The sequence below is a fragment of the Tamandua tetradactyla genome, chromosome 7 (assembly GCF_023851605.1).
Source record: "Tamandua tetradactyla isolate mTamTet1 chromosome 7, mTamTet1.pri, whole genome shotgun sequence".
NCBI lineage: Eukaryota > Metazoa > Chordata > Mammalia > Pilosa > Myrmecophagidae > Tamandua > Tamandua tetradactyla.
Window position 1 is genome coordinate 112,922,466 of NC_135333.1, and position 23,061 is coordinate 112,945,526.

At 38.8% G+C, this 23,061-nt stretch overlaps 1 protein-coding gene across 3 annotated transcripts in view; it reads left to right on the forward strand.

Moving 5' to 3' along the window:
* Positions 1 to 23,061, forward strand: part of SLC4A8 (solute carrier family 4 member 8) — a 90,961-nt gene that overhangs the window by 29,413 nt on the left and 38,487 nt on the right. For all 3 annotated transcript variants that reach the window (XM_077110720.1, XM_077110719.1, XM_077110721.1), the window contains exons 3-11: positions 3,976 to 4,122; positions 4,618 to 4,753; positions 14,700 to 14,860; positions 15,975 to 16,163; positions 17,170 to 17,261; positions 18,170 to 18,327; positions 19,254 to 19,341; positions 20,732 to 20,878; positions 21,709 to 21,809. In XM_077110720.1, coding sequence (XP_076966835.1) covers positions 3,976 to 4,122; positions 4,618 to 4,753; positions 14,700 to 14,860; positions 15,975 to 16,163; positions 17,170 to 17,261; positions 18,170 to 18,327; positions 19,254 to 19,341; positions 20,732 to 20,878; positions 21,709 to 21,809 — 1,219 coding nt within the window. The remainder of the gene's footprint in view (positions 1 to 3,975; positions 4,123 to 4,617; positions 4,754 to 14,699; positions 14,861 to 15,974; positions 16,164 to 17,169; positions 17,262 to 18,169; positions 18,328 to 19,253; positions 19,342 to 20,731; positions 20,879 to 21,708; positions 21,810 to 23,061) is intronic.

The following is a 23,061-nucleotide window of genomic DNA, read 5'->3' on the forward strand; positions in this document are numbered from 1 at the left end:
AGTTGGTAGGTAGGTGAGGGGGACAAGGGCTCTATAGATAGGAGAGTAGTTGAATAGCTTGCCAAGTGATCACAGTATTATTCTGGACTGCCAGAATCCAGTTAGACTAACTGGATTTTATTGGTTTGTTGGTGCTATATCCATTCCTTAGTGTCCATGTTATGGTCATTTCACTCAGAAAATCCAAACCCTTGCTTCAGAGTCCCCTCTGATCATTTTAACTTAAAGACTTAAAGTCTCTCTTCTCCAACCTACCCCCTGCCCCAAACACTCCAGTACTTTGTTATATTATCCATAGCAGTTATCAGTATTTGAAATAATATATAGTATTTGTTTTTTTGTTGTCTGTCTCCCTCAATTAGACATGTGTCTTGAAGACAGGGGCTTTGTGTTGTTCACTACTCTGTCCCCAACCCTTGGGTCAAGACCTGGCATAATTAGGTGATTCCAATCTGCTGCTTATGCCACCTGTGTTGATCTCAGTGGTATACTATAGGGTCCTCATTAACATATTATGGTGGAACGATATTAGTTAACAGATTACTTTATTAAGATTGTATTCAAGTTAGTCATTTTCAGACTTCAGATTATACTGATAATGTCAGAGGTCTGGAATCCTACATCTAAGCAGTGACCTCTTCTGGCTCCATATTTCTGTTTCTATGAAGTTTCAAGATTACTATATTATGTTCAGAGAGCAGTCTGTCAAAAATGTCCTGAGATGTGGCCAAGTCAACATAGCATGTTCCTGAGACAAGATGAGGGCAAGAGGTGTGATACCATCAGATGCTAATTATTTTACCTTCCTGCCTCTCAGCTTTCTTAACACATGTTTGACTATATTCTCCTCCAACCTTTATTCTTTCTTTTTTATTTTGCTCTCTCACTCACTTTGGAATTCAGAGGACAGGAGAAGTCAAAGAAAAGAGGAGGGAAATAAAGAAAGGAATATTAGAGCATTACTCCAGAGCACTTTAAACCCACTTGGAAGTGGAGAGCACTGTCAAGGAATTCCCAAAGAAAGGGTTGAACACAGTCTCCATTGCTGGAGAAAGAAGAAGATGAACAGTCAGCAACATGTCCCTTAATGTCTCTCTTCCAAGAACCCCTCGTGGATTAAGCTTTCCATTCTCGGGTTGGTTTGGACCTTCTCATTGTTCCCAGGCCCTGGTGAGAATTTCATCTGCCTTAAAGTCTTTCACTTTGGTTACACATTCCTTTGTGGTCTCTTTCAGATCAGAAGCTCTCTTAAATAAGGTTATATACTCCCAAGGAGATCCTAAGGGATTACTTTCCTGGGGAGGCACTTAGAAGATATTCCATTAGTTGAACACTTATGGAGCAACGACCATGTGTGAGAGATGGTGTTTTGTTGTATGAGAGATTTAGAGAGAAAGAAGGTCTGACCTGGGAGCTTGGGCATGAAGAGTGGGAGAAAAGATAGACATCTGGCTAATTTCAATGCAACCAGAAATAAGTGCCCAGTCCTCTGGGGATTTAGAGGAGGAGATGACAGATTTGATAGGAGAGCAGAAATAATACTGATGAGTCTGAAGAAATAAGTCAAGTCAGTGTTCAGAAAGAATTAGCACATTTGTGGAATAGTAGTGTGATTCAGGTAGAGGAAAGAATGTGAGATGATGGTGACTCCAGCAGCTAAGGCCATGAGGAAGAGATGGAATTAAAACTAAGTTATTCTGTTGCTGGGATAGATGCAGAACATGTATATTCTAGATTTTTTTTCACAGTGTTTATTCTGTGTGAGCTTGTAAGATTTTTACATTTCCCTCTTTTGAGCTGATCATTCCATTTTTTTTAAGTCTTTCCTTTTATCTTCCCACCGAATGTATAATTTGTTCTAGAATAAGAAAAGACTAGAAACAAGGCTGAGACTAGAACATGGAAGGCCTGAATGCATAGAAGGTGAGCCATGATCAGAGGGTGTTTGGGTGGATTAGTTAGATTGTATGTAAGGAAGGAAGGAGCCCCTGCTGTTGTCAAGTTAGGGCAAAAGAAAGGCTTGACATTCCTAATCTAGGGACTGTAACAATGAGGGGGTAGAGGCAGAAGTAGAAATCAATGGCAATGCTGAGGTTTGAAGCCTGAAAAATTGATAGGATGGCAATGCCATGAGCAGAAATAGGGAAGAAATGAGTATGAGCCCACTTTGAAATGGAGGGTGGTGAGTTTGCTTTGGGACACAGTAGAAGTGAACTTTAAATCACTGGTTCTCATTAAAAAGAAGAAAAGAAGGCCAAAGGTAGAAACTTGGGTAGGCTTCTTTGGGCGAACTGTAGATGAGATCTGGAAGACGTAGTCAGACCAGTGGTACAGGAGCTGAAAGTGGGGGGCATCAAAAAGGAGGAGGTGGTAATGGGTTTTGGGTACAACCTAGCACAGAGTAGGCTCTCAGGAAAGTCTTTTGAACTGAACTGAAAGAGATGTAAGATGATGAGAATTTAGTGCTTACATGGTCTCTGGTGTCCTTAATGAGGGCAGTTTCAGTAAATAGTGGGGTTGGAATCCACATGTAGAGGCTACCGAACAAGGAGTTGGTTAAGGAAAGGGAGTTAGGTTGATTAACAGTTCTTGAAATTAGATAAATAGAAGAGGACAAAGTCAGATTTTGGGGAGAGAGCACAGTATTGGGAAGGTTTTCTTTTAAGATGAGAGACGTAAGCATGCTTGTAGTAAGGAGAAACCTGTGGAAGAGATGAATGGAAAGGAGAGACTGAGCATAACTGATGCAGTGGGACTCTAGAGGGCTATAAGGTCATGGGGTTAAGATGAAGAGCCTTGGTTGTAGCCTGACAAAGAGGAAAAGCTAAGAGGGAGAAAAAGCAAACCCATTTGAGATGGATGGAGTTTACATGAGGTAGTCTAAGTTTTCTCAGTAAAATATGAAGTGAAGTCACTTGCCTAGAGGGCCGAATGTAAATTTGAAGACAATGGCTAAAGATTGGAGCAGCTTCTATGGTAGAAGATCTTGTGAAGCAGCCTGAGATCCAGGTTGCTGAATTAGAGTAACCAGACAAAAATGTTGGAAGATGAGTTGGGGATGATATTGATGAGAGCATCCCTGAAGCTATTGACTCTGGGCTCCACACTTGACAGGAAGGCAAGTAAATCCATGTGAGGATAACAGAGGCTTGGGGTCATGACCAAAACAAAAAGCAGATTTATAGAAAGAATGAAGGGGGAAGAACTAGAGAGAAATGCTAATGGATCTTTTGTTTTCTAATATTCCTCTCTCTTTGAATATTTAATGTCTCTCCATTTAATCTCAGTTTCATGCTCCTGATGATTTGTAACTAGCTTCTCACTACTAGTCTAGGTTTTATATTCCATGGAGGGAAAAAATAGTGAAGCTGGTCCTACAATGTATTGGCTGCTAACATTTATTTCAGGCATTATGCTAAGTATTTTATGTACATTATCTTATTTATTGCTTACAAAAAATCCTATGAGTTTAAATAATAAGCTTTTAGTACCCCCTTTTAAAGATGAGTCGCAAAGAGATTAGGTAACTTGTTCAAGGTCACAGGCTAGTGAATGATGTTTTGGGACCCAGGCAGGCTAACTCAGGCCTTGTGGTCTTGACCACCCTTCTAAAATTGACTCTCTACCAAGACTTGCCACACTTTTCATAGAGTAATTATATTGCTTTTTTCTTCTAAAAACCACTCAGTCAAATTGTTATCATAATAACAATAACTAGCATTTGTATTGGTTTTTAAATCACTTTCACGCATGTTCTTTCCTTTGATTTCTCAGCATTCCTGTACGGTTTGTAGCTAGGTCCAGGATGGTTGAAGAGAGCTTCAACTCTGAGATCTCTACATCTTTAGGCCTGGAAGTTTTTGGAGTTTTGTTATTCCAATGGTGTGACTGGGCCATAGAACTATGATCTTCTTCTCTCTTAAATATGCTAAGCTTTCTTTTACAAGCAGTTCCCTCCATGGATCTTCTTTCCAGGTCACAGAACTCTGTATGTGGGGGTTCGGATGCCACTGGGTCGGCAGAGCCATCGGCACCATCGAACCCATGGCCAGAAGCACCGGAGGAGGGCAAGAGGCAAAGGAACCAGCCAGGGGGAGGAAGGCCCTGAAGCTCTGGCCCACGGTAACATGTTCAGGAGAGAGGGCGGATGTCCATGTCTGGGAGGTTTGGTGAGGCTGAGGGAATGTGTAACAGGTATGAAGCAGGTGGTGTTGATTCTCTAGCCCTTTTATAGTGTTTTCAGACTTTGTTTACAGAAATAATAAATGCCTGTAAGAATCAAAAGTATCTTCCAGAAGACTTTGCAGTTTAGACTTGAAAAATCAATAGGTTGAAATCGTTTGCTGATTTTTAAATCAAATCAGTCAGATTTCCAGTTTCTTGTGGGTTTTCTACAAGTGGTCTTAGTTTATACATTTTTCTTTCCATGAAACTGCTTCCACAGAATGGCTCTGTCGCCCCCCTCCCCTGGGAGATAAAGGCATCTTTTTGATGTGTATTCAGGATTGTTTTCTACACATTCCTGGAGTTGTTAGGCTACCCAGATGTGCTAAGTAAAGCCGAATGCTTTTTCTGGTCTAACCCTGAGCTGACCTTTCTCTGTGATTCATTTTCTAGACACACCATCTCAGCGTGTTCAGTTCATTCTTGGCACTGAGGAGGATGATGAACATGTGCCTCATGAACTGTTCACAGAGCTGGATGAAATCTGTATGAAAGAGGGAGAAGATGCTGAGTGGAAGGAGACAGCCAGGTAAGACCCTAAAATAACCTGAGTCAAGATCTGCTTGAGAAGGCAAATGTGCACCCTTCGGCAAGTTACATGCTTGTCTGCCTTTTTTATTTCTTTGTGGGAGAAGTGATGACTAATGCAAAGTATGATATTCTAGAGTCTCCCATGGGGCATCTTGGTGTTAACCTCCTTTTGATGTCTGGTCACACCTATGCCAGCCAACTTTGTTCCTGGGATTGGTACATAAACATATAACTTTATGGTGGGTTCTCATTTGTTTGGAGGCTGGCGCAGTTCTTGGGCTATCTTGGTGTTTCAGACCCACTTAGAAGATGTTTGAAGGTGTCACCTTGATTTGGACCTAGCCTAGCATAGCTCCAGACTTTTCCTCAAGATAACTCATAGGGTTATTTGGGTTAAATTCACTGAAAGTCCCAGAATTTTTGAGTTTTTAATTTCCTCTGGGATATGTCAACCTTATAGAGACCCTTGGGATAATGGCCAGCCTGGGAGTAGGCTCCCTTGGATAGTTGTAGAGTGACAGTGCTTGACTTAGACTCAAACCCCAGAAGAGCCCACAGATAACCTGAGTCATATCTAGGGCTCCATATCTAATAACTGACCAGTGAGCATTGTAGATGATCCAAAGCCAGTATGTCTGAGCCTCTGAAAATGAGGCAAAGTGGTTAATTGACAAAGTGTGGCTATGGTTTCATTGGAACAGCTCTTCCTGGCTGTCCACTCATGGATATTTGTTATGAGTAGAAAGGATTAAAATAGGTCAATTGAGTTGACACCAGGTGAAAAGGCAATAAGTCTTGTCATTCTGTCTTTTAGAATTTCTAAAGGTCATGAATACCACTGCCATTGGCTTTTTCTTTTTTTAATAGACTTTTATTTTTAAGAACAGTTTAAGATTTATAGAACAATTTAGAATATAATACAAAGACTTCCTATATACCCAATATCCAGTTTCTCCTATTATTAACACCTTATATTAGTAAGATACTTTTGATATGTGATTGACTTTTTAAAAAGAAAAATGTTATGTTTTATTTATGTGATTATTCACTGTGTCGAAAGAATATAGATCTATTTTTTAAGTTTGCAAGTAATGCATGCTCATTATAGAAAAATAGAAAATGAAGATGAGCCAAAAAAAAAAAAAAAGAAAGAAGGAATGATCTGTAATCCCACTACCCCAGGAATAATGAGGAATATATAACATTTTGTTCTAATACATGCATGTACTTATATTTTTTTACAAATTTATTTAAGAAAAAATGGAATCAAACTAAATCTTATACTGTTTTTTTTTTACTTTTTTTTTATTAATTAAAAAAGAATTAACAAAACAATTAGAAATCATTCCAATCTACATGTACAATCAGTAATTCTTAATAACATCACATAGTTGCATGTTCATCATTTCTTAGTACATTTGCATCGATTTAGAAAAAGAAATAAAAAGACAACAGAATAAGAATTAAAACAATAATAGAAAGAAAAAGAAAAAAACAAACAAACAAACAAAAACAAAAAACCTATACCTCACATGCAGCTTCATTCAGTGTTTTAACATAATTGCATTACAATTGGGTAGTACTGTGCTGTCCATTTCTGAGTTTTTATATCCAGTCCCGTTGTACAGTCTGTATCCCTTCAGCTCCAATTATCCCTTCTCTCTTTTTTTTTTTTAATTAACGGAAAAAAAGAAATTAACCCAACATTTAGAGATCATACCATTCTACATATGCAATCATTAATTCTTAACATCATCACTAAGATGCATGATCATCATTTCTTAGTACATATGCATTGGTTTAGAAGAACTAGCAACATAACCGAAAAAGATATAGAATGTTAATATAGAGAAAAAAATAAAAGTAACAATAGTAAAATCAAAACAAAATAAAACAAAACAAAAACCTATAGCTCAGATGCAGCTTCATTCAGTGTTTTAACATGATTTTTTTACAATTAGGTATTATTGTGCTGTTCATTTTTGAGTTTTTGTATCTAGTCCTGTTACACCGTCTGTATCCCTTCAACTCCAATTGGCCATTATCTTACCCTGTTTCTACCTCCTGCTGGACTCTGTTATCAAGGACATATTCCAAATTTATTCTCGAATGTCTGTTCACATCAGTGGGACCATACAGTATTTGTCCTTTAGTTTTTGGCTAGACTCACTCATCATAATGTTCTCTAGGTCCATCCATGTTATTACATGCTTCATAAGTTTATCCTGTCTTAAAGCTGCATAGTATTCCATCGTATGTATATACCACAGTTTGTTTAGCCACTCTTCTGTTGATGGAGATTTTGGCTGTTTCCATCTCTTTGCAATTGTAAATAACGCTGCTATAAACATTGGTGTGCAAATGTCCGTTTGTGTCTTTGCCCTTAAGTCCTTTGAGTATATTCCCAGCAATGGTATTGCTGGGTCGTATGGCAATTCTATATTCAGCTTTTTGAGGAACCGCCAAACTGCCTTCCACAGTGGTTGCACCCTTTGACATTCCCACCAACAGTGGATAAGTGTGCCTCTTTCTCCGTATCCTCTCCAGCACTTGTCATTTTCTGTTTTGTTGATAATGGCCATTCTGGTGGGTGTGAGATGATATCTCATTGTGGTTTTGATTTGCATTTCTCTAATGGCCAGGGACATTGAGCATCTCTTCATGTGCCTCTTGGCCATCCGTATTTCCTCTTCTGAGAGGTGTCTGTTCAAGTCTTTTTCCCATTTTGTAATTGGGTTGGCTGTCTTTTTGTTGTTGAGATGAACAATCTCTTTATAAATTCTGGATACTAGACCTTTATCTGATATATCATTTCCAAATATTGTCTCCCATTGTGAAGGCTGTCTTTCTACTTTCTTGATGAAGTTCTTTGATGCACAAAAGTGTTTAATTTTGAGGAGTTCCCATTTATTTATTTCCTTCTTCAGTGCTCTTGCTTTAGGTTTAAGGTCCATAAAACCGCCTCCAGTTGTAAGATCCATAAGATATCTCCCAACATTTTCCTCTAACTGTTTTATGGTGTTAGACCTAATGTTTAGATCTTTGATCCATTTTGAGTTAACTTTTGTATAGGGTGTGAGAGATGGGTCTTCTTTCATTCTTTTTTTTTTTTTTTTTTTTAATTAATTAAAAAAAGAATTAACAAAACAATTAGAAATCATTCCAATCTACATGTACAATCAGTAATTCTTAATAACATCACATAGTTGCATATTCATCATTTCTTAGTACATTTGCATCGATTTAGAAAAAGAAATAAAAAGACAACAGAATAAGAATTAAAACAATAATAGAAAGAAAAAAAAACAGAAAAAACAAAAACAAAAAACCTATACCTCACATGCAGCTTCATTCAGTGTTTTAACATAATTGCATTACAATTGGGTAGTATTGTGCTGTCCATTTCTGAGTTTTTATATCCAGTCCCGTTGTACAGTCTGTATCCCTTCATCTCCAATTATCCCTTCTCTCTTTTTTTTTTTTTTTAATTAACGGAAAAAAAGAAATTAACCCAACATTTAGAGATCATACCATTCTACACATGCAATCATTAATTCTTAACATCATCACATAGATGCATGATCATCATTTCTTAGTACATTTGCATTGGTTTAGAAGAACTAGCAACATAACCGAAAAAGATATAGAATGTTAATATAGAGAAAAAAATAAAAGTAATAATAGTAAAATCAAAACAAAACAAAACAAAACAAAACAAAAACCTATAGCTCAGATGCAGCTTCATTCAGTGTTTTAACATGATTACTTTACAATTAGGTATTATTGTGCTGTCCATTTTTGAGTTTTTGTATCTAGTCCTGTTGCACAGTCTGTATCCCTTCAGCTTCAATTACCCATTGTCTTACCCTGTTTCTAACTCCTGCTGAACTCTGTTACCAATGACATATTTCAAGTTTATTCTCAAATGTCCGTTCACATCAGTGGGACCATACAGTATTTGTCCTTTAGTTTTTGGCTGGATTCACTCAGCATAATATTCTCTAGGTCCATCCATGTTATTACATGGTTCATAAGTTTATCTTGTCTTAAAGCTGCATAATATTCCATCGTATGTATATACCACAGTTTGTTTAGCCACTCTTCTGTTGATGGAGATTTTGGCTGTTTCCATCTCTTTGCAATTGTAAATAACGCTGCTATAAACATTGGTGTGCAAATGTCCGTTTGTGTCTTTGCCCTTAAGTCCTTTGAGTAGATACCCAGCAATGGTATTGCTGGGTCGTATGGCAATTCTATATTCAGCTTTTTGAGGAACCGCCAAACTGCCTTCCACAGTGGTTGCACCATTTGACATTCCCACCAACAGTGGATAAGTGTGCCTCTTTCTCCGCATCCTCTCCAGCACTTGTCATTTTCTGTTTTGTTGATAATGGCCATTCTGGTGGGTGTGAGATGATATCTCATTGTGGTTTTGATTTGCATTTCTCTAATGGCCAGGGACATTGAGCATCTCTTCATGTGCCTCTTGGCCATCCGTATTTCCTCTTCTGAGAGGTGTCTGTTCAAGTCTTTTTCCCATTTTGTAATTGGGTTGGCTGTCTTTTTGTTGTTGAGATGAACAATCTCTTTATAAATTCTGGATACTAGACCTTTATCTGATATATCATTTCCAAATATTGTCTCCCATTGTGAAGGCTGTCTTTCTACTTTCTTGATGAAGTTCTTTGATGCACAAAAGTGTTTAATTTTGAGGAGTTCCCATTTATTTATTTCCTTCTTCAGTGCTCTTGCTTTAGGTTTAAGGTCCATAAAACCGCCTCCAGTTGTAAGATCCATAAGATATCTCCCAACATTTTCCTCTAACTGTTTTATGGTCTTAGACCTAATGTTTAGATCTTTGATCCATTTTGAGTTAACTTTTGTATAGGGTGTGAGAGATGGGTCTTCTTTCATTCTTTTGCATATGGATATCCAGTTCTCTAGGCACCATTTATTGAAGAGACTGCTCTGTCCCAGGTGAGTTGGCTTGACTGCCTTATCAAAGATCAAATGTCCATAGATGAGAGGGTCTATATCTGAGCACTCTATTCGATTCCATTGGTCGATATATCTATCTTTATGCCAATACCATGCTGTTTTGACCACTGTGGCTTCATAATATGCCTTAAAGTCAGGCAGCGCGAGACCTCCAGCTTCGTTTTTTTCCTCAAGATGTTTTTAGCAATTCGGGGCACCCTGCCCTTCCAGATAAATTTGCTTATTGGTTTTTCTCTTTCTGAAAAATAGATTGTTGGGATTTTGATTGGTATTGCATTGAATCTGTAAATCAATTTAGGTAGGATTGACATCTTAACTATATTTAGTCTTCCAATCCATGAACACGGTATGCCCTTCCATCTATTTAGGTCTTCTGTGATTTCTTTTAGCAGTTTTTTGTAGTTTTCTTTATATAGGTTTTTTGTCTCTTTAGTTAAATTTATTCCTAGGTATTTTATTCTTTTAGTTGCAATTGTAAATGGGATTCGTTTCTTGATTTCCCCCTCAGCTTGTTCATTACTAGTGTATAGAAATGCTACAGATTTTTGAATGTTGATCTTGTAACCTGCTACTTTGCTGTACTCATTTATTAGCTCTAGTAGTTTTGTTGTGGATTTTTCCGGGTTTTCGACGTATAATATCATATCGTCTGCAAACAGTGATAGTTTTACTTCTTCCTTTCCAATTTTGATGCCTTGTATTTCTTTTTCTTGTCTAATTGCTCTGGCTAGAACCTCCAACACAATGTTGAATAATAGTGGCGATAGTGGACATCCTTGTCTTGTTCCTGATCTTAGGGGGAAAGTTTTCAATTTTTCCCCATTGAGGATGATATTAGCTGTGGGTTTTTCATATATTTCCTCTATCATTTTAAGGAAGTTCCCTTGTATTCCTATCTTTTGAAGTGTTTTCAACAGGAAAGGATGTTGAATCTTGTCGAATGCCTTCTCTGCATCAATTGAGATGATCATGTGATTTTTCTGCTTTGATTTGTTGATATGGTGTATTACATTAATTGATTTTCTTATGTTGAACCATCCTTGCATACCTGGGATGAATTCTACTTGGTCATGATGTATAATTCTTTTAATGTGTTGTTGGATACGATTTGCTAGAATTTTATTGAGGATTTTTGCATCTGTATTCATTAGAGAGATTGGTCTGTAGTTTTCTTTTTTTGTAATATCTTTGCCTGGTTTTGGTATGAGGGTGATGTTGGCTTCATAGAATGAATTAGGCAGTTTTCCCTCCACTTCGATTTTTTTGAAGAGTTTGAGGAGAATTGGTACTAATTCTTTCTGGAACGTTTTGTAGAATTCACATGTGAAGCCATCTGGTCCTGGACTTTTCTTTTTAGGAAGCTTTTGAATGACTAATTCAATTTCTTTACTTGTGATTGGTTTGTTGAGGTCATCTATGTCTTCTTGAGTCAAAGTTGGTTGTTCATGTCTTTCCAGGAACCCGTCCATTTCATATAAATTGTTGTATTTATTAGCGTAAAGTTGTTCATAGTATCCTGTTATTACCTCCTTTATTTCTGTGAGGTCAGTAGTTATGTCTCCTCTTCCATTTCTGATTTTATTTATTTGCATCCTCTCTCTTCTTCTTTTTGTCAATCTTGATAGGGGCCCATCAATCTTATTGATTTTCTCATAGAACCAACTTCTGGTCTTATTGATTTTCTCTATTGTTTTCATATTTTCAATTTCATTTATTTCTGCTCTGATCTTTGTTATTTCTTTCCTTTTGCTTGCTTTGGGATTAGTTTGCTGTTCTTTCTCCAGTTCTTCCAATTGAACAGTTAATTCCTGCATTTTTGCCTTTTCTTCTTTTCTGATATAGGCATTTAGGGCAATAAATTTCCCTCTTAGCACTGCCTTTGCTGCATCCCATAAGTTTTGATATGTTGTGTTTTCATTTTCATTTGCCTCGAGGTATTTACTAATTTCTCTTGCAATTTCTTCTTTGACCCACTCATTGTTTAAGAGTGTGTTGTTGAGCCTCCACATATTTGTGAATTTTCTGGCATTCCACCTATTATTGATTTCCAACTTCATTCCTTTATGATCTGAGAAAGTGTTGTGTATGATTTCAATCTTTTTAAATTTGTTAAGACTTGCTTTGTGACCCAGCATATGGTCTATCTTTGAGAATGATCCATGAGCACTTGAGAAAAAGGTGTATCCTGCTGTTGTGGGATGTAATGTCCTATAAATGTCTGTTAAGTCTAGCTCCTTTATAGTAATATTCAGATTCTCTATTTCTTTATTGAACCTCTGTCTAGATGTTCTGTCCATTGATGAGAGTGGTGAATTGAAGTCTCCAACTATTATGGTATTTGTGTCTATTTCCCTTTTCAGTGTTTGCAGTGTATTCCTCACGTATTTTGGGGCATTCTGGTTCGGTGCATAAATATTTATGATTGTTATGTCTTCTTGTTTAATTGTTCCTTTTATTAGTATATAGTGTCCATCTTTGTCTCTTTCAACTGTTTTACATTTGAAGTCTAACTTGTTGGATATTAGTATAGCCACTCCTGCTATTTTCTGGTTGTTATTTGCATGAAATATCTTTTCCCAACCTTTCACTTTCAACCTATGTTTATCTTTGGGTCTAAGATGTGTTTCCTGTAGACAGCATATAGAAGGATCCTGTTTTTTAATCCATTCTGCCAATCTATGTCTTTTGATTGGGGAATTCAGTCCATTAACATTTAGTGTTATTACTGTTTGGATAATATTTTCCTCTGCCATTTTGCCTTTTGTATTATATATATCATATCTGACTTTCCTTCTTTCTACACTCTTCTCCATACCTCTCTCTTCTGTCTTTTCGGTTCTGACTCTAGTGCTCCCTTTAGTATTTCTTGCAGAGCTGGTCTCTTGGTCACAAATTCTCTCAGTGACTTTTTGTCTGAGAATGTTTTAATTTCTCCCTCATTTTTGAAGGACAACTTTGCTGGATATAGGAGTCTTGGTTGGCAGTTTTTCTCTTTTAGTAATTTAAATATATCATCCCACTGTCTTCTAGCCTCCATGGTTTCTGCTGAGAAATCTACACATAGTCTTATTGGGTTTCCCTTGTATGTGATGGATTGTTTTTCTCTTGCTGCTTTCAAGATCCTCTCTTTCTCTTTGACCTCTGACATTCTAACTAGTAAGTGTCTTGGAGAACGCCTATTTGGGTCTAATCTCTTTGGGGTGCGCTGCACTTCTTGGATCTGTAATTTTAGGTCTTTCGTAAGAGTTGGGAAATTTTCAGTGAAAATTTCTTCCATTAGTTTTTCTCCTCCTTTTCCCTTCTCTTCTCCTTCTGGGACACCCACAGCACGTATATTTGTGCGGTTCATATTGTCCTTGAGTTCCCTGATACCCTGTTCAAATTTTTCCATTCTTTTCCGGATAGTTTCAGATTGTTTTTGGAATTCAGATGTTCCATCCTCCAAATCACTAATTCTATCTTCTGTCTCTTTGAATCTATCATTGTAGGTATCCATTGTTTTTTCTATCTTTTCTACTTTGTCCTTCACTTCCATAAGTTCTGTGATTTGTTTTTTCAGTTTTTCTATTTCTTCTTTATGTTCAGCCCATGTCTTCTTCATGTCCTCCCTCAATTTATCGATTTCGTTTTTGAAGAGGTTTTCCATTTCCGTTCGTATATTTAGCATTAGTTGTCTCAGCTCCTGTATCTCATTTGAACTATTGGTTTGTTCCTTTAACTGGGCCATATTTTCAATTATTTGAGCGTGATCCGTTATCTTCTGTTGGCGTCTGCGCATTTAGACAGATTTCCCTGGGTATTGGATCCAAAAGTTTGGAAGATTTTTCTGTGAAATCTCTGGGTTCTGTTTTTCTTATCCTGCCCAGTAGGTGGCGCTCGTGGCACACGTTTGTCTGCGGGTCCCACTGGTGAAAGGTGCTGTGGGACCTTAAACTTTGGAAAACTCTTGCCGTCCGGGGGGTTCGCTAGCCGAAGCGGCTTGAGCCGGCCCGGGGTCCGAACGCAGGGAGGGTTGCTGGTCGCCACAGCCCGGGAAAGAGCCCGTCTGAATTTCCTAGTTGGCCCTGGGTGACAAGTGTGGCGGGAGGGCGCCAGCGGCAGTGGCCCGCCCGAGAGAGTGCACGTTCCCCGGCAGTCACGGGTTTGGAAGGGGCCTCCCCCACCCGTCACCGTTCTCCACGGCCTGGGGATTTCCGATCCAATTCTCTCAGTTGGTCCGGGGGGCTGCGCGTGGTGTGGGCGCCAGCCGCCTTAGTTTCAGGGGACCTCCTCTCCAATTCTCCCAGCCGGCCCGGGAAGGGGGAAGGGAGTAACTCCGGCCGCTTGCCGCCCCGCCTGGTAAGGCCCGCGCGCCTCGGCGATCTCACCCGAGCTGCTTCTCTCAGCCAGCCAGCCATTCCAGGATGGGGTACACTGTCTTTTTTATCTCTGTTGTGGCTTTGGGCGCTTTCTGTATTGTTTCTACTCCTCTAGTAGCTGTCCTGGAGAAGAAACTAAGATCCGCGCGTCTTACTAAGCCGCCATCTTCCAGGAAGTCCTCCTCATATGGAAACATAAGAATTCCACTGAGAGAGTCTTTTGGGGAAAAAGATTTGCACAATGGACGCAATGTAACAAGCACTTCATCAAAGGCATTCAATGAGCTTTTTCAACTATTAAAAGAACACTGTTCTGTAATCCAACATTTGACTAAAAGTAGACCCAAAAGGAGAAAACTGTAAAAGGAGGGAAGGATGAAACAGAAAGGAAGAAAGGGAGGGAAGGCCTTATACTGTTTTATAACCTGATTTTTTTTCACTTACCAATGTAACCTGAACATATAGATTAAATCTTAGTATGTTCAATATGATTATCCAGAAGTCTTTCTTTGTGGCTTTCATTAAAGATTCTCTCTGGAAAAGTCTTCATTTTCTACTTTTAGCATCCAGTTTTTGTAATACTTCCAGGTGGCTGAAGTTTGAAGAAGATGTTGAGGATGGGGGAGAACGTTGGAGCAAGCCTTATGTGGCAACCCTTTCATTACACAGTCTCTTTGAACTAAGGAGCTGTCTTATTAATGGAACAGTCCTTCTGGATATGCGTGCAAACAGCATAGAAGAAATTTCAGGTAAGTTTAGGTAAGGGAAAACAGAAGAACTTTCATGTAAATTAAGAGGTGTAGTGTAAAGAAAAGAATAAAGTGGTTCTGTATTCTTAGGCAAGTCATTTAACCTTCCTCATCGCAACATCCTTGGCTGTGGATGGATTTCAAACTAATAAACTGCCCTACTTATTTTGCAGAACTGTGGAATTCATATTAACATAACGCTTATTCTTTTTTTAACTCCTTCATTTGCTTGTTCACGCAACGGATGTTTATTTTGTATCTACGGTATAACTTGACAATGTGCTGGGATGGGGATGGTGATGGGTTGGTAAAGATAAGACAGCACCTATTCTAAAGGAGTTCACCCTCTAGCTGGGGAAATAGATATTGAAACAATTGAGGTATGTTTTGAGATGTGTTTTGGTAATAATTAGAGAAAGGGAAATTGGGAGTTGTGAAGAGAAAAAGGAGTTAAAGAAAGATATTTTAATACGGCAGCTAGAAAAGATATAAAGGAAATTGAGCCAAAGTACCCCCATTCTTTAGTAAAGTGTGAAGGAAGAGATCTGATGGAATTTCCTGATGTGACTGAATGTTAAGTTACTATGTTTTGGGAATGGGGTTTGAGAAACACCTGGGTGCATGTAGGGATTTCTCCCTCAGCTTGGCTCTACTTGGCTGGACAGATTAAATAAAGATTACTCTAAACCTTTCTCTATTTCAAGTATCCAACTTAATATAATGCTATAGGACCTTGGGCAGCTTTGTAATTTACTGTGTCTCAGTTTCCTCATCTGGAAAAAATTATTTAAATAACACCTATTTTTCAGGATTTTTATAAGTATTTGATTAGGTAATGCTTATAAAGTTCCTGCTTGTAGTTCCTGGTACATATGAAGAGCCCAATAGGTTCTATGCCTAATAATAATGGTTTTTTACACAAATAAGGTATAACTTTTCACAAATATTGTCATCAAATGGCTCTTTTAGACACAGAAACTGAAATTCCACCTCAGTGACCCTGGTGGAAATGCTTCCTCCTATCCCCTACCCCTCACCTCGGTCCCACCTGACATTGCCTTCATTGGGTCCATTGACCCAAGGTTGAATGTTCATGTCAGTGCCTGTTTTCCAGACTTGATTCTGGACCAGCAAGAACTGTCCAGTGACCTGAACGACAGCACAAGGATTAAAGTACGGGAAGCCCTTCTCAAAAAGCATCATCATCAGAATGAAAAGAAGAGAAACAACCTCATTCCTATTGTTCGCTCCTTCGCTGAGGTTGGCAAGAAGCAGTCTGATCCTCATTCAATGGATAAAAATGGTAAGAATTTAAGGAGTGATTTTTCTCTCTTTTTATAAATAAGATATTTAAGAAGTGGTTGGGGATGCTAAGTTGCTAGAGGATAGGTCTATATTTGTCTAATATGCTTCCATGTCCATTAAAATGTTCATACTTTTCAGTAATTGGTAAGATAGGTGGTTGGGACAGTACCCACCTCTTTTGTGTGGCACTAGGTATGAATGCCTTAGACAGACCTCATTAGGTCTGAGGCAAAGGACTGTGCGCCAGGGTGGCCTCAGAACTGAAATGGCTTTTGAGAAATGTGGCTATATTGGGGATATTTCACATTGGGGCCAAAGAAGTCAGCAAGAGCTTTTTAGATTAGGGAGGCAAAATACAGTTTTGTAGGCTCTTGAGTCAAACTTCTAAGTTTGAGATTCTGACTTTACCATTTGTAGAAGGTGTAACCCTGCGCACCCTACTAAACATCTTTAAGTCTCATTTTCCCATCTGTATAATAAAGATGACAAGAGGATCCACCCCATAAGATTATTGGTGTGGCTTCAGTGAATTAACTGATGTAAAACCTTTAGTATGGTACATGGTGGATTATAAACACTCAATGAATTTTCCTTTTCTGTGGTTAAGCAGGGCCTAATCTATATTGGTCTCCTGGCTCTCTCATTTACTGAATCACAATATGCCAGGGATATGCCTGGAGATCTATAATTTTGAAAAGTCCTTCATAGGAAACTCTGATATGCACTTCTGTTTAAGAATTACTGCCTTAAAAGCTGTAGAAAAGAGTCACGAACGTGATCCTTCCTGTGTTCAGGAAGAAGGTGCAGAAGTAATGAGACCTCTTTTCTTTCTTCAGCTCTAACTCTAGATAGGTATTTGTAGATCTAGGCTTCTTCATAGTCATCTCACCCTTTTCTCCATGCTGGCTTTGCGGGACATAGTTATAGCCAACTGATGATGGGGGTGGATCAGAAGGGGAAAAGTGCAGGGACTCAGAGAAATCTGTTTGATTTTCTCCAAATAGGTCAAACAGTATCTCCTCAGTCTGTTCCAATTACAAATCTTGAAGTAAAAAATGGAGGGAATTGTGAACACAGTCCAGTGGATTTAAGCAAGGTGAGCAGAAACATAGGAAGTTTGGTTTATAGGCCTGAAGTTGTGTGTAATGGAGCCTGGGGTCCGGTTGCTAGAAGCTCGGTAAGCTTTGGTATTTCAAGACCCTTTCTAGAACATCAGTGCCCCTTCTGCAGAAAAAGAGGCCCATGTGCTCATCTGTACTCCCTTTTACCCCAGCCTGGTTGAAGGTGACTCATCAATATGTTCCTCCAGATTCAACATGCTGAAACAGACTAACTAGGCACTGAGAGTTTTCCGTGATACACACCTTCTGAATTTTCAGAGTTATTATTTGGCACCTGCTTTCCAGAAGCTTCCTTTTACCTCCAAGGGTTTTGCTAAAATGATATTTTGGCTGCTATTTCCTAAAACTACCTCATGGTTGGAATTCTTCCTGGGAACTGTGGCTTTGGCATCTTCTTCAATGGTAGTGGATCATTGCAGGGACTGGTTCAAGCCTTAATCACCTTGCCTCCAGTCTGTCCTTGTTCTGGTCTGCCTTTGACACTATCTTTTTCTAAAACATGTCATGGCTCTGATCATAGAAAAAAAATGGAAACCTTTGACAAAGTGTTCAAGTATGTGGAGATGGAAACAGTTTGACTCAAAGCTTCAAAAGCATTTCTCTTTGAGGAGGCATGGTGTAATATATTCAAATCAGAACATCTGGATTTAAATTCCAATTTAAATCAACACCTCCCTGGGTATCAATTACTTCATTTATGGGGCTAATAAGACTTTTCTTATTTACCTTACAAGGTTATTTTAAGAACCAAATGAGATAATGCGAGAAAATATTTGGTAAACTATAAAATGGCACATGAATGTAAAGTGTGAAGAGGCCTATTGATGTTTTGATATTTGAAGTGATGACTTCCAAGTTCTCTGAGGGTTCTTTTGGACTTCAGGTGGATCTTCATTTCATGAAAAAAATTCCCACTGGGGCAGAGGCCTCCAATGTCTTGGTTGGAGAAGTGGATACTCTGGACCACCCCATCGTTGCTTTTGTGAGGCTGTCTCCAGCTGTTCTTCTCTCAGGCCTGACAGAAGTGCCAATTCCAACAAGGTAATGACAAAGATAACAAAATTCAGAACATATTTTCTAAGGTACAAATTTATGTGAGCTCTGGTGGAAGAAACCAGCTTAACACCAAAATTTAAGATTTATTTTGGGAATACTCTATAAAATTCAACAGTGATCTCAGAAAACTGGGTATATTTGATTAACTGCCATGCAGAAGAATTCTAAGATTTTTTAAGGCTATGACTGCACAGTACCTATAGCATCAGAAGTGGAGAACTGAAGAGCATTCAAAAGGGCACAGCAAGGGCCAATCACTTGTGATGAAGGGAATGTTAAGCCTTCATCTCCCAGCTCTATACAGCTGTATGCCAGGGCAATGTCTCTGAGCAAAGGTGTTAGTGTCTTTTTCCACAGTTATGGCAGGGCTTGTATGTATAGTACGCAGATATGCCCTTATTGTTCAATAAGCTGTTCCTGTTCTCTGAAGGTGCTAATATGGGTGAAGCAGAGCCCCATTGCTTACAGAGAGTATTCAGATGTCCAGAGCACAATTTAGACTCCTCTACAGGGTTTGACCATTTCAACTTCCTTTATCTCTCTCCTCTCCCCATCATTTTCTTGTTAGAGCAATAAATGGGATTCAGGTAACCTTGAACCTGTACTCTATTTAAAAACACCATGTTTTGAAAATGTATCCTTTCTATAGCAAGGAAATATGTCTATGGAAACTCTCAGAAATATAACCACAGTTTTGAATGGAGTCATGCAAATACCTTTCCCTGCTTATAGTGGAGCTATTAGGTCCAGGCAATGCGTATTGTTCCATCATCAGTATGTCTCCTTTCACTGATGATCCAGTGATGATTTCTGCTTTATAGGAGAGGGAAATACTCTACTGTTTAGAAAGGAGTAAGATGCCATTTCTTTTTGTTTACTTATGTAATTTTCTGCTCTGTGTATGTTGCCAGGTTTTTATTTATCTTACTGGGTCCAGTAGGGAAAGCTCAGCAGTACCATGAGATTGGCAGATCTATGGCCACCATCATGACAGATGAGGTATGCACCATTTCTGCTTTTCATTAATTCATCTTATATATATTTATTAAAGGCTTACTCAGTATCAGGTGTTATGCCAGGGGTTGGAAATAAAATAATTACAATTGCAGTTACTTCTGGGAAGCCATTCAGGCTTTTCTCTGAGAGCCGAGTATGAGCTGATCAAAGTTTTGGGGAATTTTTTCTTCCTATGTCATCTCTTCCCTTTTGAGTAACTGGAGATGCAGAGAAATCTCTTTCTGAGAAATTTTTTATTGCCAAGTGGATTCTTAGAGACAAATACATTAAGGCTGACTTGGCTTTCTAGAGAAGATGGTACATGAATGCATCCAAGCTATTTACTTGAGGAAATCTAACTCCCGTTTTACATAAATGAAACTAGTTTATATTCAGACCAAGATTATGACCTTGGGACTATAATGTTAGTGTCCTGACTGTCTGAGCTAAGGCATCCAGACATTTTGACTGCCCATGGTGCTGTACCCAAATGCATACTCTATTAGTCAGGGTTCTGTAGAGAAATAGAACCAACAAGAGTTGTCTGTAAATAAGAGATTTATAAAAGTGTCTCATGCAACTGTGGAGATGTAAGAGTCTAAAATCTGAAGGGCAGACCATGAGCTGTCAGCTCCAATGAAGGTCCTCAGCAAACTCCCCTGGAGTAGCTGGCTGACTGAAGCAGAAAGAGAGATTCTCTCTTCTGAATTCTTAAAAGCGTTTGGGTGATTAAGTATCACTCATTGCAGAAGACACTCCCCCTTGTCAACTGCAGATGTAATCAGCCATGGATGCAACCAATGTACTCAGGATTTAAGTCCACAGAATGTTCTCACAGCAACAGATAGGCCAGTGCTTGCTTGACCAGAAAACTGGGCATCATCACCTGGTCAACTTGATACGTGAACCTGACCATTACACATACCCTGGGGAGGACTAACCTGCCTCATGCAGGCTTATATCATAGAGAGCAGAGGGAGGTGTGGGCTGTTTTATAAGCTCCCTTTGATTGGGATGGGAGGCTTATTTCATGGAGGGCCTTCATTAGTACTTTTATCCAGTTTTTCTAATCATTTGGTCAGGAAAATTTTCCACGCATCATGCTATTTATTCCAGTCTTTGAGGAAATAATAGGACTGTACAACTTTGGAGTCATGTCTTATCTCTTCTTACATTAACAGACATATATTTAGTTCTGTTTAACCCATCTGTCTAGTCTCCAAATTCATTTTTCCTTCTTTTTATCCTTGCATTTCTCTAAGTGCTCAAGTTTTCCAAATTTCATCCCCGTGACAGAGATAAAAATCAGGACATTATTTCCATCCTTCACCATGTCCATTGATTTTTTTTTTTTTAATTTTTAACTTTCCTGAGGATTTTTTCTTCTCTGTAGATTTTTCATGATGTGGCATATAAGGCAAAAGAGCGAGATGACCTCCTGGCAGGGATTGATGAATTTCTGGACCAGGTGACAGTACTCCCTCCAGGGGAGTGGGACCCCTCCATTAGAATTGAGCCACCCAAAAATGTTCCTTCCCAGGTAATGTATGCACATCAGCCAATAGTGGTTAGTATCACTTGAGTGTCTGCCATGGACAAAGCAAAGACCATGTAGGGTTATACTAAATAAATGAAATTATGGCCATGTTTGAGGGGCACCTAGGAGGTCAAAGCAGTAACAGAACATGAATCTTCAGAAGCAAAGATTGGCTCAGCTGTGATGGAATAGGTCAGGATTTGCAGGGATAAATTTTAAGCCTGTTTTGAAGGATTGATAAGGAATGTCAGAGAGGAGAGAGGAGGACATTTCTTGGGAGTCCATCATGTACAAATCAAATGAAAAGAGCAAGTTGTATAGGGAAAGCTAACAGAATTCCCCCATACTTTTTTTGACATGTTAAAGAAGGGAAGGGAACTCCTACCATGTGCTAGATCCTGAGCCACGTGTTTTACCTATGCTAATTTAATCTTCACAGCAACATATTATTATCTGTTGTTTTATAAATTAGAAATAAAACTTGGAATAAAACTATCTGCTAGGACAAGGTTTGAAAGTAAAATAAGATATGCAGTGACAGATGTGAAACTTGAACTTAGGTTTGATATCAGATGCTAAAGCCTCGATTTTTCAGTTTCTGAGCAAGGTGGTATCAGAACCCCACACTAGTGGATTGGAGGAGAAATTACATACACTTTCTTTTTTCTAGGAATGTCAGTAAACTGTTCCTAATTAGAAAATGCATTTGAAAACTACAGAGAAATACTGGGGCATTTTTTGCTCATTTGGGGTTGTCCAATCACTGCTCCCCCATTAGTATGAAGGACTGACCAGATCGATAACTTTACCAACTTTGTATCCTCTTTTAATAGGAGAAAAGGAAAATGCCTGGTGTTCCAAATGGAAATGTCTGTCACATAGAACCAGAACCACATGGGGGCCACAGTGGGCCAGAACTTCAGCGTACTGGGCGGTAAGTTCTGGGGCATTTCACAGTTGATGCTGCTTACTGGGCAGAAGCTGTGTGAAAGAATGAGGCGTCCTCTTTGCTTACAGCCTTCTTCTTTGTAGTATATTCATTGGCTGAGAATGACTTTTCAAATGGAACCATTGACTATAAGTATTACAAATATATCAAATATTATATTCATTCATTCGGGTTCTCAAACCACTTATCATGTTTTGTCTCACCTTCAGTCCTTCCCACAAGTTGTTTGCTCTTACTTAAACACTCTTCCCCTTCCTCATCTCCTGGCTAACTCCTACTTAATCTTTGTCTCAGATTAGATATCACTTCCTTTGAAAAACCTTCCAGGACTGCCTATAGATAAGGTTAGGTATTCCTGCTATGTGATGTCACAGCACTGAGCTCTCCTGTTACAGCCCTTATCATACTTTACTATTATTGCTTGATTAGTTATCTTTCCTGCTACACTGTTTTCTCCATAAGGGCAGGGACCCCATCTATCTTACTAACTATTATAGGCCCAGCACCCAGCACAATGGCTGGTACAGAGCATGCATTCAATTAATATCTGAAGAGTGAATGCATGTTTCTAGAGTGACGCTATCCTGTAACTTGGAATGGACTAAGTGTGGGTAAATAGTGAGTGATCATTCTGGGTTAAGAAACTCCCTTAGGGAAAAAGATAGATACTATCTTCAGACTGACTATACTTCAAAATAAGCAATATACTCTTCTAGGGCAAGATTTCAAGAACTGATGGCCAAGGATGAGGCAATCTATGGTAGGTGAGGGAGTCAGGTCCCTAGAGTAGGAGATTTTATTCCTTAGGTAGGAAGATGGTAAAAGAGGATGATATTTCTGCTTGGTGTTACATCCAGAGGAATCCCCAGATCATGGGAGAAGATTGAGACCATGGCTCTGGCTTTCTAGGTTGTGTTTGTGTCTGAGGAGGATGTGCTGGATGGACATTCTCAGGACAGGACTCAGATCATGGAGAGGAGTCTTTATATTTTCCACTCCCTTGCTCTTAACTTCTTTATATCTTCCTTATTTGAATATTGCCTTCTTTACTCTTCTATCTTCAGTACTCTGCACAATGGAGTACAATGGAAATTCAGGTTGGTTTGCTTTGGAATTGTGAAAGGTGATTTTTTCCCCACTCTTGGAAATTCCTGGAGAAGCCAAGAGAGGAGACAAAGAAGCAGAAGTGAATGACATTTAGCTAGCAGTGTCCTGACAAGGGATTTTATTTCCTAGT